Source organism: Narcine bancroftii, chromosome 10 (assembly GCF_036971445.1).
Source record: "Narcine bancroftii isolate sNarBan1 chromosome 10, sNarBan1.hap1, whole genome shotgun sequence".
NCBI lineage: Eukaryota > Metazoa > Chordata > Chondrichthyes > Torpediniformes > Narcinidae > Narcine > Narcine bancroftii.
In genome coordinates this window covers 2618876-2638268 of record NC_091478.1, presented here as the reverse complement: position 1 = coordinate 2638268, position 19393 = coordinate 2618876, and the positions used below count along the sequence as shown (strand labels likewise).

Sequence of the window (19393 nt, the reverse complement as noted above, 5' to 3'; positions counted from 1 at the left end):
GTGAATGAGGGCTAAATTTTAATATTTAAGAGGAATTTGGACAGGTACAATGGATGGGAGAGATATGGATTGGGTGCAGATTAGTAGAACTAGGCAATAAAAGGTTTGGCACAGACTAAAAGGGCCAAAGGGGCCAATTTCTGTGCTGTAATGTTCTTTGGTTCTATTCTGCCCTCTAGTTTTAGATTCCCCTACTTTCTCAGCTGAAGTGGTGAATTCAGGTTCAACGAAGGGATTGCTTTAGGTGGTATGTGAGAGGAAACAAAAAGTTTGAAAACCACTGTTTTAATTGAACCTAATTGACTTGTTATGTGCACAGTTTCATAACTAAAGGAAATGGGCCAATGACAATTTTTCACAAGCAAAAGATTTCAGTAGCAATTGGATCTAGAGCAGTGGTTCTCAACCTTCCCTTCCCACTCACAAACCATTTTAAACAATCCCTTACTAATCACAGATCATTTACAGCATAAGGATTACTTAAGGTGGGATGTGGGTTTGGGGGGACGGGGGGAAGTTTTAGCATTTAACCATATAACAATTTCAGCACAGGAACAGGCCAGTTCAGCCCTTCTAGTCCATGCTGAACACCTTCTCCCACCTAATCCCATTGATCCACCCCAGCCCATAACCTTCCACACCTCTCTCATCCATATACTTATCCACCTATTCTATAAATATTAAAATCAAACCTACATCTACCACTTTGGCCGGAAGCTCATTCCACACTCCCACAACCCTCTGAATAAAGAAATTCCCCCTCACGTTTCCCCTAAACTTTTCCTCCTTCAATCTCAATCCATGTCCTCTTGTTTAAATCTCCCCCATTCTCAATGGAAAAAGCCTGTCCACATTTACTCTGTCTGTCCCCCTCACAATTTTAAGGATCTCTATCAAATCACCCCTCAATCTTCTACACCCCAGGGAGTAAAGTCCCAGCCTGTTTAACCTTTCCCTGTAACTCAAATCCTGAAACCCAGGCAACATTCTCTTCTGCACTCTCTTTAGTTGATCTCCTTCCTATAATTCGGTGACCAAAACCTCACATAATATTCCAAATTTGGCCTCAGCAATACCTGAGTCAACTTCAACGTGACATCCCAACTCCTGTACTGAACACTCTGATTTATGAAGGCCCTATCTACATGTGATGCCACATTCGGGAAATTATATACCAGCATTCCCAAATCCCTCTGTTCTACTATACTCAATTGTCTACCATTTAACATGTATGATCTTTGCTGATTAGTCCTACCAAAATGTAACACCTCACATTTATCAGTATTAAACTCCATCTGGCATCTTTCAGCCCACTCTTCTCACTGGCCTATATCCCACTGCAAGCTTTGAAAATTTTTGCTGTCCACATCACCACCAATCTTAGTATCATCTGCATACTTACTAATCTAATTTACCGCCCTCTCATCCAGATCATTAATATATATGACCAACAACAATGGACCCAGTACCGATCCCTGTGGCATTCCACTAGTCACTGGCCTCCAATTCAACAATTTTCCACCACTACTCTCTGGCATCTCCCATCCAACCATTGTTGAATCCATTTCACTACTTCAACATTAAGATCTCTGGATCTTTTGTTATGTTGTTTTTTGTGATTTTATCGAATATCTGATTTAGTTCTTCCCAAAACGTACTCACTTTTGTACATGCCCAAATTGCATGTATTGTTGTTCCCATTTCCTTCTTACAGTGAAAACACCTATCCGATAATGTTGGATCCCATTCTTTTAATTTTTGAGGAGTGATATATACCCTGTGTAACCAATTATACTGTATCATGCTTAACCTTGTGTTTATTGTATTCTTCATAGTTCCAGAACATAACTTTTCCCATGCCTCATTCTTTATCTTTATGTTTAAATCCTTTTCTCACTTTTGTTTAGGTTTATAGCTTATTTCATCATTTTCCTTACCTTGCAGCTCAATGTATACATTTGTTATAAATCTTTTAATTATCATTGTGTCTGTAATCACATATTCAAAGCTGCTTCCTTCTGCTAATCTCAATCTGTTTCCCAATTTATCCTTTAAATAAGCTTTCAGTTAATGGTATGCAAACATTGTACCGTGAGTTATTCCATATTTGTCCTTCAATTGTTCAAATGTTAATAAATTATTTCCCAAAAAACAATTTTCTATTCTTTTGATCCCTTTTCTCTCCCATTCTCTAAAGGAAAGGTTATCTATTGTAAAAGGGATTAATGGATTTTGCATCAATAACAATTTTGGTATTTGGTAATTCATTTTTTTCCTTTCTACGTGGATCTTCTTCCATATATTAAGTAAATGATGCAATACTGGTGAGCTTTTATATTGTACCAGCTTTTCATCCCACTTATAAATTATATGTACCGGTACCTTCTCCCCCATTTTATCTTGTTCTATCTTAGTCCAGTCTGGTTGTTCTCTCATCTAGTAAAAATCTGATAAATACCTTAATTGTGCGGCTCTATAATAATTTCTGAAGTTTGGTAACTGCAAACCACCTTGGCTATTCCTCTCTGTTAATTTATCTAACGCTACCCTCAGTTTCCCCCCTTTCCACAAGAATTTCCTTATTATTCTTTTTAGTTCATCAAAGAATTTCTCTGTTAAGGAAATTGGTAATGTTTGAAATAAGTATTGTTCACCCTCCCTATCAACGTTAGCGGTAGTTCTTTCCAATGTTCTAAGTCTTCCTGCAATTTCTTTATTAGTGGCTGATAATTTAGTTTGTACAAGTGGCTTGTTATTGTCTAACCTGATCCCTAGGTATCAGATTGCTTGTGCTTGTCATTTAAATGGTGATTCTTTTTTAAGTTCTGTATAATCCGCATTACTAATTGGCATCACCACTTTTATTTGTGTTGACTTTGTACCTTGATATTTCTCCATATTCCTTCAATTTCTTATGTAATTCTTTTATTGATATCTCTGGTTCTATTACGTATACTATAATGTCATCTGCAAATAAACTGATTTTATACTCCTCCTTTATTTTTATCCCTTTTATTTTGTTTTCTATTCTTATCAGCTCTGCCAATGGTTCTATTGCTAAGGCAAACAATGAGGGGGATAATGGACATCCTTGCCTAGTTGATCTACTTAATTTGAATTAGTTCGATACATATCAATTTACTACTACCTTTGCCAATGGTCCATTATATAATGCTTTAATCCAATTAATATATTTTTCTGGCAGATTGAACTTCTGTAATACTTTAAATAAGTAATTCAACTCTACCCTGTCAAAGGCTTTTTATGCATCTAAGGCAACAGCCACCGTTGGTTTCTTATTTCCTTGAGCTGCATGAATTAGATTAATAAGTTTACAGACATTATCGGCTGTTCGCCTTTTCTTAATAAGTCCAGTTTGGTCTTGTTTTACTATTTTTGATACACAGTCGGCCAATCTGTTTGCTAATAATTTTGCTATTATCTTATAATCTGAGTTAAGTAGAGATATTGGTCTATATGATGATGGTGTTAATGGATCCTTCCCCTTCTTTGGTATTACTGTAATTATTGCTGTCTTACACCAGTCTGGCAAGTTTGTGTTTCTTCTACTTGATTCATTACTTCCTGGAGAGGAGAAATTAATAACTCTTAAAATGTTTTATAAAATTCTGTTGAAAATCCATCTTCTCCTGGTGTTGTTCGGCAGCTTTTTTAAAATATACAGTACTTCCTCTATTTCAAGTGGTTTTATCAGTTTGTTCTGTTCCTCTTCTTGCAATTTTGGCAGTTCAATTTTAGCTAAAAACTCTTTTATTTTATCATCTTTCCCCTCATTCTCAGTTTGGTATAATTATTCATAAAATTCCTTAAAGTTTTCATTAACCTCTGTTGGGTTATATGTGATTTGTTTGTCCTTTTTCCTTGATGTCAATACAGTTCTTTTAGCTTATTCTGTTTTAAGTTACCAAGCCAAAATTTTATGTGTTTTTTTCTCCCAATTTGTAATACTGTTGCTTTTTCATTACATTCTTTTCCACCTTATACGTTTGTAATGTTTTGTATTTTTTTTTTGTCCAATTCTCTCCTTTTCTTTATATTGTCCCTTTTCACTAGTTCTTTTTCTATGCATGCTATCTCCCTTTCCATCTCTATTTCCCGATTGTAGTCCTTTTTCATTTTAGTTACATAACTTATTATCTGTCCTCTAATGAAGGCTTTCATTGCGTCCCAGAGTACAAATTTATCCTTCACCGATTCTGTGTTTATTTCAAAATATGTTTTAATTTGGCATTCAATAAACTCTCTAAATTCATGCCTTTCAAGTAGCATGGAGTTTAACCTCCATCTATATGTTCTTGGTGGGATGTCCTCCAGTTCTTTTGCTAATAACAGGGGTGAATGATCTGAAAGTAGTCTAGCTTGATACTCAGTTTTCCTAACTCTCCCTTGAACATGGGCCGACAACAAAAACATATCAATCCTTGAGTATGTTTTATGCCAACTCGAATAATATAAATATTCCTTTTCTTTTGGGTGCTGCCTCCTTCGTATATCCGTAAGTTTCATTTCCTGCATTGATTTAACCATAGATTTGGCCACTTTATTCTTTTTGCTAGTCTTTTGTCCAGTTTTATCCAACATTGGATGCAAATTAGGGTTAAAATCCCCTCCTATCAATATATTTCCTTGTGTATCTACAATCTTCAAAAAAATATCTTGCATAAACTTTTGATCCTCCTCATTAGGTGCATATATATTGAGCAAATTCCAAAATTTTGAATATATCTGACACTTTATCTGTTTTTTCCTCCTCTATCTTGATTGGTACATTTTTGTTAACTAATATGGCTACACCTCCAGCTTTATGATGCTGCCGCTATGTGCCCTACCCAGTCTCTCCTTAACTTCTCGTGTTCCACTTCAGTTAGATGCATTTCCTGCACAAATGCTATATCTATTTTTTTCAGTAAATTTAATAGCCTCTTCCTTTTAATTTGATTATGTATTCCATTAATGTTTATAGTCATATAGTTCAACATGGCCATCTCATATCCTGTTTACACCTCATTTCCGGTTCCTCACCACCACCATCCCCCTTTTCATGTTTTCCTTTTTAAACTCAATGTATGACAACACATTTAAAACATAATACTCCAACAATTCCCACACCCAATAAGACCTTAACCCCAAATGCACACCCCCTCTGAGTTGCCCCTTACCCCTTGCCGGGCAACCACAACTCCCCTTTCCATTTGGTTTGCGATCTTGCTCGCAAGCATGAACTGATTTCGCAGTGATTTATTTTTACTTTGCCTATCAAAGCAGCCTCATATCTCCTTTTAGCCTTTCTAATTTCTTTCAAGTATTTTTTTGGCATTCTATATTCTTCAAACGTCTCATATATTCCCTGCAGCATCTGTTCAAGTTGCAGCTCTAGGATTAGAGAAAGTGGATTTAAATGATTTTCATAGTGTTATAAGCCCAGAGGACCCCAAAACCCTGCAGCAATTGATATTCACCACGACAAATGGTTACTTAAACAAAAGTTGCTTTTAATTATCTTTAAACATGAAAACAAGATCAAATTTTATCTTATCACTATTAACTAACCTAACTTAACCCCCCTTCTAATTCTAAGCGCACGTGTATGTAATGTGTGTGTGTTTAGAAAAGTTATTTGATTCACAGTCCAATCTCACTTCTCATTCCTCCAAGTTTACTGGTTGCAGGCAATTCTTATACTGTGCACAGAATTTAACATTTATAAAGTTCACCAGGCTTTGGTGCTTGAAAAATAAATGGTTACCACTCAGGAAGGTTCTTGTTGGTTTTCACAGAGATTTTTGTTTCTGGACACAAACTGATCCCTTTTAATCAGCTATGTCAGAGTCTTGCCAGAAACTTGCCCCATCAGGGTTTTCTAAATGATAACCTCTTTCTTTCAGGTCACCACAGACTTCCTTTTTGTTTCTCTTATTTCAAGTGAAACATTATGCAGCCAGTCCTTTCCTCTTACATGGACTATAAGGGCTTTGACCAGGCTGAACTAAGCACTCACAACCAGTCTTCCAAATGGGGTTTTCCACAAGCTTGTCAGCTTGTCCTGTTCCAGTCCCAGCTGTTGCTGCTGAAGTGTAGAACTGAATTCTCTCTCTGAGAAAAAAAGCTTGTTTGACTCTCTCTGCTTGCAAAACCACATGATCCTCTTAGAACAGCAAACTGCACTCCAAAAATGTACCAATCAAGATAGAGGAGGAAAAAACAGATAAAGTGTCAGATATATTCAAAATTTTGGAATTTGCTCAATATATATGCACCTAATGAGGAGGATCAAAAGTTTATGCAAGATATTTTTTTGAAGATTGTAGATACACAAGGAAATATATTGATAGGAGGGGATTTTAACCTTAATTTGCATCCAATGTTGGATAAAACTGGACAAAAGACTAGCAAAAAGAATAAAGTGGCCTGCAGCTCTGAACTACTCCTCCGATTTCTTTCATCTGTTGCTTTTCAAAACAATAATCCATTAGTGAAGTCTCAGGCACTCCCCAAAGTTTTTGCAAAGGCCCCCAAGGAGCCGCCCAGTCTGGCTTGAGCAGAGCTCGGAAATGAGATCAGTTTTGAAGTGTTTGTATGCGACCTACAATAAAAAAACCTGCCACAATTTATCTCCCAAAAACATATCTATATACAATACAAACACAACATAATCTGTCACAATAGTCTTGAAGAATGAGCTGAAATTGATAATCAAAAATGGTCTCCATGTTTGCTAAAACAAAGATCCTCATGAAATTATCATGTTACTTTAGTACTGTAGTATAAAATAAGTGCACCACACCAGGTATGAAAAAATGATGTTCAAAATCTGTAAAATGCCTAATATTATAGAAATGTAGAAGTGTATATCACTTACCTGCCATATACACATAACATAAGCATATGCCATTAAACAGTGCTGCTGGGATGATGCACGGCCTGCAATTGTTGCCATTATAGTTTCTACTATAACCAGAGTTTCCAGTTGTCTCACATCCTGCAAGTCTGCTAAGGTCAGGTTAGTGTCGACACTTTGTGCTCCAATTAGTAGCTTCTGCTTTGTTGGAATGATCGTTTCACTTTTTGCCATCCTCTCCTCTGTGTATAAATTGAAATAAAATATCACAAAAAGCAAAGTCACAGAACTTAAGGAACAAAAACAGGATGATTTTAATTTTCAGCAGTTATAATTCATAAAAACACAAACAACAGGGCTAAATTTCCTCAACTCTCTGGAATTGCATGTTTTTTTAGTGCACTCAAAATATGGTACTATTTTTATTACCTTGAGGATCCAGGTGACAATGGATTCACAAGAAGAAAGAAATTATCAGGAAAACAAATTATCAGGAATTTGCACATGGGTAGAAAGGGAGAGTAAATGGTAAGATTGAGGCACAGAATATGAGTTTTATGAACAAGATGTTAAACCATCTAATGACAAGAACCTGGAGCATGTATCAAGAAACTTGTCTCCATTGTGCTTATTTGGGGCAATGGTTGCCAATATGTTGCTAGGTTAATGACGAGTACATTTTCAGTATAATTTGTACTATCGGGCTCATACACATCATGTACAGTGAGAGAGGAGTTGATTTAATGTGACAGTGGAGTTATTTGGCCTTGAATTTCTTTGCCTCGATCCTCTGGTCTGCAGCAGTGGGAATTGCAACATTTCATAATCTCTTGTGCACTGTTTAACTGATATGCAAGGCTTTCACTGAAATAAGCTAAATTCATTTTTTTTTCTTTTAAAGAGAGCATGAGTACTAGAGGTTGCCAGATTACAGTTGTCTTGAAATTTGTATGCAGTTGAAATAGCACATTACTATTTCTCTATATTTATCAATTTGCCTACATAGGTTCCTGCAGAAGACATGACTCTCCCTTTACATTTTACCACAGCATCTCAAACGAGCTTCTGCTTGACATGGATCGTCATTCTTGGCCTCAATACCATTTAACTAGTGAAAAGACTCCCAAATTTACTTACAATGACAACTTTCCTTTAACTCATACAGGCCTGGGTTCACATTGCTAACTTGCTCCAACCATGTTAACCAAGTGCATGTATCAGTAATAGGATTTGCAATACCATAGTGAAATCTGGCTAGTGAATTCAGATAAGAGCACAGATTCTGAATGCAAATTTCCCATTCAGCCTCCTTCTTTTCAAACATTTCAAAGTTCAACTCCATATTGTGAGTGCCACACTTATTTTCACTAATTATCCAATTTTTCTTCCCTTGGTCTTCAAAGTTCTGTGTGTTGTCAGGCATCCACATACTCATATTGTGTATAGATCTCATGCAGACATTCACAAAGTTGATCCTGTTACTCTGGATATCAGACTGGAATCCAACATGGTTCCTTGTAAGCATGAGCAATGATTTACTCCATCATAGAGTTTAGCTAACCTTTGTCCTCCTGAAATTTCATATTCAGCAGTAAATCCATTGCCCAGTCCAACTGACAGAGAGCATCAGTTGCAGAAAATCCATTGCAATACAACCATTCGCCAAATTCAATCAATTCTTCTATTTTCTGCCAGTTATATTCTGGTTTCTGAATGAAAAGTAAAGCAATATTAATAGGACTCACAAAACAAGTTTTTATGAGAATCTCCAGACCTTAAGCATACTATTGTGCAGTTTAATACCAAATGGACTGTGAAATTGGAATGGTGGATGATCGAAGTACTGTATATGATAAAGAAAACTTGGCAGAGGAATGCTAGGATTTGATTGGTGCATGTGATGTGCAGTGACACAGCACAGGTTATTGCATGTAGCGTTTAAAAAAAAGTAACTGTTGGAAAGGAATGAGGCTGGAATTATCAGGGAGAACTCTAGTGCAGGATAATTTCTTTGTTGAATCTTAATGATGTGGTACAATTCAAAGAATAAGCAGTGAAATAATCAAAATACCAGATTATTTAAAAAAATGAAACATTCCTAATAGCAAACTCAAAAAGCGGTGGAAATGAAGAACATTGATTTGTAATTATGAAATGGGCTGTTCCAATTCAACACAGTAGTGAGGCAACATTTCATTGATGCCTATAACAAGGACATTAGAGAAGATGAGATGATTACAGGAGGAATATTATACAAAAATATTTCCCAGAAGCAATATGCCTCAAAAAATATTTGCAAGAAAGATGATGGAAGATGTAATCATAATTCCTTTATGTTAGAATTTAAAGTGATCCTTTTTGTTTGGATCACTTTACTGTTAGTCATGATTCTCCAATTCTATACATCTCTTGCCTTGTTTTACAATTAAATATTAAAACGAAGTACAATTATTTCTAATCATTTCAATTTTGGAGAGTCAGCGAGTATCGTTTACTGTTCTAATAAATGGATGTGCAAAATACCTTCAATGCACTAATTGAATTTTGATAGCAAGTTAACTGATTTGCTATATCCTTTGAGAAAACTGCCACACGGTGCCACATATAAGATACACGATCCTCGCTTTCATCATTTAACTTCTGCATATCCATCTGGATACTATGACCAAGCTTGGCATTTACCATAATTCTGTGCTTGAAAAGTAGCCTTAAAGGAAAAATAGAATTCTTAGATTTAAACAAGAAAGTCTGTAGATGCGGTGATTTTAGTTTAATATACAAATATACTGAAATATTCAGCAAGTCACACAGTGTACCTAATGTAGCAAAGACAGGGAGAGAGACGGGGGGGGGGGGGGGGGAGAGACGGGGGAGTGGGAGAGAGACGGGGGGGAGGGAGACACGGGGGGAGAGAGACAGAGGGGGGGAGAGAGACAGGGAGGGAGAGAGACGGGGGGGAGAGAGACAGAGGGGGGGGAGACAGGGAGGGGAGAGAGACAGAGGGGGGAGAGAGAGAGAGACAGAGGGGGGCTAAATCAGTAAATTGGTAGTTCAACAAACCAGTTAAAGAAGCCGTCTTAGCCATTCACATTGGACTACTGTTAACCGGTTCTCTGTGTCTTTTCACACTCACCACCAGGCATCCCAGGGGAGAGGGGCGCCAATCCTCATTAAATGGTCCCAGGATAACCTGTCTCTTTCACACTGGGCTAACTGGCACGCAGGCGTCAGATCACCCTGGGGATGATACACCCTACCTAGGTGGTCCATCCTGGGGATGATTTGATGCCTGCGTGCCAATTCACGAGCATTCACCTTGGTACATTAATCAGTATATTAGGAGTTAATTACTGGGATAAAGTGCCAGTGTGAATGGGCCGAGATAGAGACAAGAGAGGCGCCTGTGTCCAGACTTTCTGATGTAGAGGAGGTCACAATAGGAGCAATGGATGCAATAGATGACCCCTGAAGATTCACATGTGAAGTGTTGGTTCACTTGGAAGGACTGTTTGAGGGCCCTGAATGGTGGTGAGGGAGGAGGTGAGGGCTCAAGTGTAGCACTTCCTGTGGAACGGGGGTAGGTACCATGGGGCTGAATAGTGAGAGGGGATAAGAAGACTTGGGAGTTATTTTGAAATATTTTATATTCATAACTTGATTAATACTGTAACAGAGTAGTTAAAAACTAACTTAAAACAATTTTAAAATGTATTTTATATCTGTGAATTAATTTTTTATTGTTTCATTTATTTCTGTGAACAACAATATTGGGAATTTTTCAAAGTGGAACACATCAGCTTAAAAAGCTGGTGCACCAAGTTAATGATGCCCCGTTAAATCAGAATTACACTGACAAGATGAATTCAGAAGCCCTGGTTGTATTGTTTCCAAATTTTTTCATTATGTGGTTAATTTTGAAAGGATTATATCTCGTTTTTACTTACAGTCTCTGTTTCGACTTTGGCATTTCTCCAATGGCGTCGTCTAACACCTTTAACCCTGCTTTCCAGTTTCCTTTATTAGCAAAAATGTGGAATAAAAGACCATACATTGCTGCCCTTAACTTGAGATCATCTTCAGGATCACCAATTGCTTCAAACAAATGAAATGAGTTGTAATTAGAGCAAACAATTACTGAAAACAACAGCAACCTAAAATGAATTAAAGTATGCAATTTGTTATGGTGTCTTCAATGTAATAGAATTACATTTTAACAATTCATGGTAGTGTTACTAAAATAAAAATGACAAAGTAAAAAATTGGATAAGTCTGGTCATATTGATAGACTTTGAGGAAAAGCATATATGAAAGTGACGGAAATGTGAGGATCTTCAGGGAAAGGGATACTGCACAGAAGCAGAGGACATCAATTGGAGGATAAAACACAAAAAACTGCTGGTGCAGTAATAGTAGTAAAAATAGCAAAATGCTGGAGGAACTCAGCAGGACTCGCACCGTGCAAAGGAGGTAAAGATATATAACCAAAATTATGGGTCTGAGCTCCTGCTTTCCTCCACATTTCTGTGTTTTTATGTCAAAGGAGATGCACAAGCGATGTATAATGATTACATATTCATTTTTAATGTTTGTTAATAATTCTTTGAAAACAATTGCATTTTATTTTAAGGTTCAAAACATGGTTATTTCCTGGTTTGTTGTGATAATTCAGTAGCGTGACAAGAGGATCGATAGTGAAATGGAGAAAAGAACAGTCCCATTGGTTATTTTTCAGCTTTTCATTAACAAATATGTGCAAGATCATTTCGAAGAGGGCCAAATATTGTATTTATTTCCCAAGAATTGCACAAAATTGCACAAAAATAAAGATGAATACCTGCAATAGAATTCAAAAAGGGTCACCTGGAAGTTGATGAGTTACCCTATCAGAAGAGAATTAGCAGACGGGGCAGCAACCCTGTTTAGGAGAATGAGATGAAAATCTCAGCCTGTATAAATATATATTTTCTCTGGCTGGAAAGTTGAGAGTTAGCAGTTCCATTTCAAAATAAGAGTTCAACCATTTGGAAGTGAGATGAGAATACATTCCTACATACAGAGAGAGTGGTGGAGGCAGAAACAACTACTATGTTCAAAAGACACAGATATGGAAAGTTTTGAAGAATATTGGTCAAACACATGCAAATGGACTAGCTTAGATGGACAAATAAGCTAGTTTGATCAAGGGACCTATTTCCATGCTGTAAAATGCAATATTTCTATGAAGGTAGTGATCTTTGAAATTCTCTACGTAACAGGAGAGTCGAGCCTCAGTTATCGAAGAAAGATCAACGGATTTTTGGAAATTTAGGGACTCTAAACTATTTCCAGTATAGTGCAAGAAATAACTGCTTGCTTTAATAAAAACATGAAAGGAGTGCACTAACTAGAACAATTGTTTATTTTATATGACAACTTGCTCCAGAACAAATAAAAGTGTAGCAGATTCAGAACAAAGAAATGTTAATTTACAGTGGAGCACTGCATGTGCACCAAGAATAGGTTGAAAATTAAGTTTAGGAAAGGAAAATTGAAAGATATAGCACATTTTGGACATGTAGATTATAATTACTAATGTAGAAAATAAATATTCATGGACTAACTGGGATGAACAATCAATTTTTGAGTAATGATTTCTGTTGTAAGTACGAAAATACTCCCAAATATAGAAATTGTGATTTGAGTTGGTTGTGAAGAATAGAAGATTTTACTAACATATTTGTAATTGGTCTGGGATGGACTGATGCATTTGCTGCTTAACTGTTAGATGTTGAGACTTTTCTTCCTTTTCTTTTTCCTAGAGGACACAAGGAACAGATTATGTCATGAAAACTACCCTCAACTTAATCTATATATACATATAATTTTTTTTAAATTATATATTTTTTGAACCTTTTATTTAAAAGTTTTTTCATACAGGTACTTAATTAATCGTCATACAATATATGGATTACATTGAAAAATTTTAATTTGTTATATAATGGTTAGAACCCCTCCCTTCCCTCCCTCTCCTTCTCATAAAGAATAATATACATGCAAAGAATAATATACAGTAATAAAAAGTAAGAAAAAAAGATTGCTCGGAGTATTGCTTCCCCACACACTGGAATTTAACAGATTTTGTATGGTCTTTTTCATTTTAAAGAAGGTTAACACAGATCTCAAGAGGCTGGAAGAACATCTCTGCATATTTATACCTAAAGTTTCCAAATACAGGCTCCGAATGCCCAAAAATATAGAATATTTATTTCTCAAATTATATGTAATTTTCTCTAATGGAATACAGCTTTGAATTTCTGCATTCCAACTTCCCATACCTAAATGTAAATTCGATTTCCAGGGTCACTGCAATACGCTTCTTTGCTGTTGCTAATACTATTTTTAAAAATTTCAACTCTTGTTTTTCTATATTTCCTAATAGGAATAATCTAGATTTCGTGGAAATACTATACCTGTAACTTGCTCAAAATTTTTACCTTGGAGCATGATGACCAAGTTGAATGCAAGAAAGTACCTATCTCTTCACCACACCTTAAATATTGTTCTGATATGTCTGATTTCATTCTATTTAATTTTTGTGATGTTATATATAACCGATGTAAAAAAAATTATACTGAACTAATCTATATCTTACATTAATAGTATGTCATTCAATCTTGACAGAGATCTAACCATCTTAGCTCATCAATTGTAATATTCAAGTCTAGCTTCCACTTGTCTAGATCTATGTACTCCTTGTTTCATAGTTCCTTTTTGCAATAAAAGATATATTGCAGAAGTAAAATTTTTAATATTTCTTTTCCTAATAAGAGTTTTCACCTCACTACAAATGGGTGACCACATCTCAAAATTAACTTTTCCCTTAAATATGCTCTCAATTGGAAATGACAGAACAAAGTGTTATTAGGTATTCCATATTTATTCCTCAATTGTTCAAAATATATTAATTGGCCTTGTTCTTAACAATCTTCAATATTTTTAACATTCTTACTCTGATAAATAATTTTTGAAATCAATTATATATTTTTGACCACATGATGCCATTGTGGGTTTACTCTTAGGTTCATAAACATTGGATACTAAAGGCATGATTGTGGTTGAAGAGGCTACACATGCTCTTGAGATTCATAAACGTTCAGCTTTACTGTATATCCAGAAGCTTGAGGAGCCTCTTTGAATTGTATCACAATAAGATCACTAGGACTCTTGTGATTCTGTAATATTTTTGTAAAGAACTAGCGGATTATTCCCATTCCCTTGCTCTGTTAAATTGGTCCCTTTTGGTATTTATCTAGTTCTATGTCCATCTCCTTAGAACCCATCTGACCTGAGTATTTCTAAAATTTTCTATATTAATTTCAAATTTCTAGCTTCAACACTATTTCTTCTTTTGAATTTGAAAAGTTGATTGTTTCTTTCACCTCAGAATAAGGCTAGTCTTCTTACTGCATTTCCTTACAATGCCAGACAAATTGTAATCTTCAGATGGAAGTCAAATTACAGAAGGTGTTACAATTCAATCACAATTTTTATTGTGATCCACAATTTATGAGGGTATTTCTGGCATGGCGAGTTCTCTGTCTACACCATTAATAGTTGGGTTATGAATGAATTGACATGGATGTCTGAACTTCTGCAAATTGTCCCCTTAATTTGGAAAGATTTTTACAAGTCAATAGAATAACAAAAATGTTGTATTATTAACTCATGACTAGATATAGTAATATATTCCATTAATTTATTTGTGGGTGTGTTGGGATACGTATTCAATGAAAATAAAGAACTTAAGCAAGTGTACACAGAGCAATACAATTTGAGTGATTCCAGAAAACAGATGTTTCTAATTTTTGGAGTAATCAGCTGACAAACAGTTCTCAGGAAGGGAACTCGTATGGGAACTGTCTGTACCTGCAGCCCTACTAGGGTGAATGACAGCTGCATGACATCAGATAAACCCTGCTTTAAGAATACTCGCTTTACGAAAATTTATTGATAGAAAGAAACCTGTGTTTGTTTTTTCGAAGGAATTATAAAAGGTTTATTATGGGTTTTTGCTTTTACAAAAATTGCCTCCAATAGCAGACAATGGATCTTCACTTTATGAATTTTCAGTTTATGAACAATTTCTCAAGAACGTTCCACCTTCATAAAGCGGGGTATACCTGTACTTCCAAATAGTATTTATCATTCCAATGTTAAACATTTTAAGGGAATAAAATTCACGATCATTGCCTAAACTTAAGAAAAAAAGGTGGTTTTTATTGTTCAATAAATTTTGAAAATTTCTTAAAAATTCACCATTGTCTATAAGCAAATGTTAGTAAACTTAAACATTCATACCAATTAGGAACAATGAACTGTCAGAGTATTTTTGGCATGATAGCCAAAAATTATAAAGTTGCTTTCCAAATTATTTTTTTCTATTGTGTAATTGACAGAACCTTCTATGGGGCACATGTCATCTAAAGCCTAGTTATGATTCCAGTCTAACTGCTAGACATAGACATGAAGGGGGAAAGTGTCTATCATACCAGGGAATTCAGATGACCTATTTCATGACTGCTTATCTGTTAATTAAACTGACAGTGATTTATTTCACCTTTTTTTAAATATACTTGTGCTCATGTATTCAAATTGAGGCAAGTCAGAGATTTGCATAGACATGATTTGTCTTCAAAGGTTGTCAGGGCATCCTTAACTAGGGATAAATTGTACTCTGCCTGAGTTTTAGTCTTTGTTTGGAACACATTGACACAAGAGTAACCTTCCATATAAATGAGAACATGGAGGCGCTGTGGCTGATATTGTTCTGGACAGCAGGCTGGATTCCATACAACTCAACCCAAATATTTACTTTTAAATTGTTAATGCCAGTTTTAAAATGTCTTTTGGAACATTAGGATCACTGGGGGTCAGTAAAAACAGCTGAGCAAACATTTTTTTCAAGAATGGATCACAGGGCATTTGTCTAAAATGTCCATAATAGGATTTGCAACTGCTGCTTCAGTGCAATCCGTAAAGGCTCCTAGATGGCATGCCACATTCAGATTACATCCTGTGGCAGCTCTCTAGGTTTATTTTTTTGTTGCCAGCTGGATCCTCTAAAAACTATAAGCCATACTACTGAAATTATTACAACCATTTTACCTTTTTATTCTTGGTGTAAGTATTGTGGATAGCCTTTAGAAAAGATTTAAGGGGCTCTTCAAGCATCCTTCTTTCCAGAACAGTTGATATCAAAGACTGGCAAGATTTCCAAAAGTGTTTTGCTAAATTCATTACAAGCTTCATACAACCAGCTTTTTCTCCATATCTGTTGTAGAGTATAAAAATGTTACCTATTAATTTGGTTTCATCTTTGAGGGGGACTGTCACAATCTGGTCCACTACTGAGAAGAGATTAGAAATTTGAGAAGAGATTTATTATGCTTTACTTCAGCTCACAGTGGAGTTCCTGGCTTGTAGCCTGCAATTTATATTGCATCCAGTCATTCTGATCACCTCCAATTCCATCCTGGGGGATTGGGGTGGGGAAGGGGAATAAAAAAACTAAAATCCCTTCAATTTATCAAATGGAAAACAACATTACTTCTTAACAATCATTTGCTTCACTTTGGCTCCATTGTCAGTTTCTGATCAGTAGTGCAACTTTCATATCTCCCAGTGTCTCCTGATTATTTGGTTTACCTCTGAGAGATCTATTTAAAGTCTAATAACAGCAAAAAATAGCTCTTGAATCTGAAAGCCAATGGAAAGGGAGAGAAGAGAATATAACAGGATGGGATGGGCCCTTTAATATGATAGCATCTTTGTGGAGACTGCCAGAGATGTAGATGGAATTGACAGAGGGGAAGGGGTGGTTTGTGTGAGGTTCCTGTAAGACATATTTGGATTACTGTCTACAGTTCTTGTCATGACACCAGAGGAGGAATATGAAGGCTTTTCAGAGATCTGACTCCCTGACTTTTACATTCAATCCCATATGCATTTCACCAGGATGTTGCCTGAATTGGAGAGTATTAGCTCTATGGAGAGGTTGGACAAACCTGAATTATTTCCTCTGGAGCATCAAAGATGAGGGGTGACCTCAAAGAAGTATATAAATCATGAGAGGAAAATAGGGGAGATAGTCATTCTCCCACAATGCAAATATTAAAATGCTAGACGACATAAATTTAGGGTAAAAGGGGGAACATTTAAAGCAAATTTGCAAGGCAATTTCTTTGACACAGAGATTAGGAGGTTCCTGGATCGTGCTGCTGGGAGATAGGGGCAGGATACTGTTTGAAGCAAATTTAGGCAGACACACGAATAGACAGGAAATAGAGGAATGCAAACCATTGGCAGGCAACTGGAATTAGTTACACTGGCATCAAGGTTGGCAGTAACATGTTGGGACAAAGGACCAGTTCCTGTGCTTTACTATTTTATAAGTCTAAGTTCTATAGACTTATCAGGGCATTATTTCTGATGCCATGAACAAATAAAACACATTTCTGCAAATTGTCTCCCACAAAGAAATATTAAAAGTTAAACCAAAATTTTATGATGAAAGTCAGCATGCGTAGCTTTTAACTCTGACATTAAATTACCTTGCACTTATTTCAAAAGCTTTGATTGCAGCAATGCACATTTCTCTGTTTCCAGTTCCAGTTTTCATCAAGCTCTGGCCTTGGAAACAGGCAACAATACTTAGCAGTTCATGCTCAATTGCACAATTATGCCTGGATAAAAACAAACGAAGTTTAATTTTTCAATTCATATTTACTGTAACCAACAATTAATTTCCAAGATTTTCATCTGTTAATGGATGCTTGGACTTCATAAGCTTAATGAACTTGGCAAAACAGAATGAAAGCTGATTGTTCCATCCAAGTTGCACAGAAAAGGTGTGGCACACTATGATACCTTCCATGTTCAGACACAAAAGAATATATGAGAATCATGTTTATTTTCATGAATGTGTGTTTCAAAATTTGTTGTTTTCTACCAGCAGTATTGTGCAATACAGGGGAAAAAAATCATATTACATTTCCATAAGTAAACTTTAAAAATAAATAAATTTGTGCAAAAGAAGAGGAAAAGATTATGTCTGTGGTTCATTGTTCATTCAGAAATCTGATGGCGGAGGAGAATAAGGTCCTCTGGCAATCTGGCGGAACTTTCACTCCAGACATGGTGAGGGGGGGGGGGGGGGGGAGATGGAGGAACATTTTACAGTGGACCATTTGAAGGCGGCCCACCTGGACTTATCGCAGCCAGTACAGATGGCCATGCCCAAGCGCCAAGGCCGCCCACCCAAGCGGCAGGACGCATAGCCAGTTAAGGGGGTGGGGGGGGGGGTGTGTTGTGTTGTGGCGGTGCACTCTCTCATGGTGAACCGGCCCCATGTGTTACGCCATGTGGCAAGGCAGCCACGGGAAGATGGCGCAGTCAGGGGTTCTTCCTAATTAAAACTTCCCTCTCAGCACGCGCCTTGGGCAGCAATTATGACATCACCACACACACACGTGGTGACTGAGCCTGTGCTGCCCTTAAAGGGGCGCGCACTAAATTCAAATAAACAGTTGTTAACGACCCTCAAATTGGGAGCTGTGCTTTCTTCAACTGTGCAGAGCGCCACACACATCTTTTTAAACTTTCATATGCATTTGGGGTCCTGCCGATTTATTTGATTTTAGTCTCATTGACATCACCAGTACTAGTTTTTCATAAATGTGGCTTCATTTGTGCCCATACACTTAGTCCTGCAGTCTTTCACAAGCAATTTTCTTTGCTTCCCTCTTTTCAGCATCATTATTACTTGACACAGAAAACAAGAAATGCTCAGTCATGAAACCTGGATGTTTTCTAAGGGTCAGGGTTACACTAAACTTGGTTTAATCCAAGATCTCAATTATACAGCCTAATCAAAAATTTCATAATTGTAGGTGAAATTTCTACTTCAGTACTGCAGTTATAGACTACATATAGTACATTAATTTAGTACCATGACTACAGTAATTTCTACTCACTTTTCATGCTTCTTAAAACCAGGAGATTTAGCAACATTTTTTTCCAATTCATATGCTTTCTGGGCACACTGCATCACAAGGGAGTTGTCGTTGTTCAGGTATGCAAGTTGCATCAAACGTGTCCATACCTCCAGCTCCAGCAGTTTATCAGTCCAGATACAACTTGATATTTTATTTTCCAACTGTAAATGTTTACATAAGTTTATATTAATAAATATGCATATATAACTCTGGAAATTCTTCGGGAAACTAATCTGAACAGTTATACCAAGGTCATGCTTACTGCTGAAGTCTGACATTGATTCTGTCAGAATTTTCAGAAAGGGCCCAAGGAAGCAGTGGTTTGAAGTTCTCTGGAGGATCCTCACTAATTGCCAAAGAAGCCCCAAAAAAAGACAAAAATTAGTCTGAACCAAACAAGGCTGATGGACTTTACTAAATGGATCAGTTCAGAAAGAAGGGGATAATTGTTCCAGCCTCACATTTCAGGACTCCACAGTAATTTTCTCCTGTAGGGCTTCAA

The 19393-nt window shown here is 36.4% G+C and overlaps 1 protein-coding gene across 6 annotated transcripts in view; it reads right to left on the bottom strand.

Annotated features, from left to right (window-relative positions):
- Positions 1-19393, bottom strand: part of LOC138744073 (cilia- and flagella-associated protein 46) — a 193838-nt gene that overhangs the window by 96737 nt on the left and 77708 nt on the right. For all 6 annotated transcript variants that reach the window (XR_011345240.1, XR_011345241.1, XM_069899562.1 and 3 more), the window contains exons 23-30: positions 18871-19052; positions 17449-17580; positions 16004-16169; positions 12572-12653; positions 10804-10951; positions 9383-9566; positions 8421-8568; positions 6881-7101 (exon numbers count right to left, since the gene is read on the bottom strand). Coding sequence is in view for 4 of the 6 variants with exons in the window: in XM_069899562.1 (XP_069755663.1) it covers positions 6881-7101; positions 8421-8568; positions 9383-9566; positions 10804-10951; positions 12572-12653; positions 16004-16169; positions 17449-17580; positions 18871-19052 (1263 nt within the window). In the remaining 2 variants the exon portion in view is untranslated. The remainder of the gene's footprint in view (positions 1-6880; positions 7102-8420; positions 8569-9382; positions 9567-10803; positions 10952-12571; positions 12654-16003; positions 16170-17448; positions 17581-18870; positions 19053-19393) is intronic.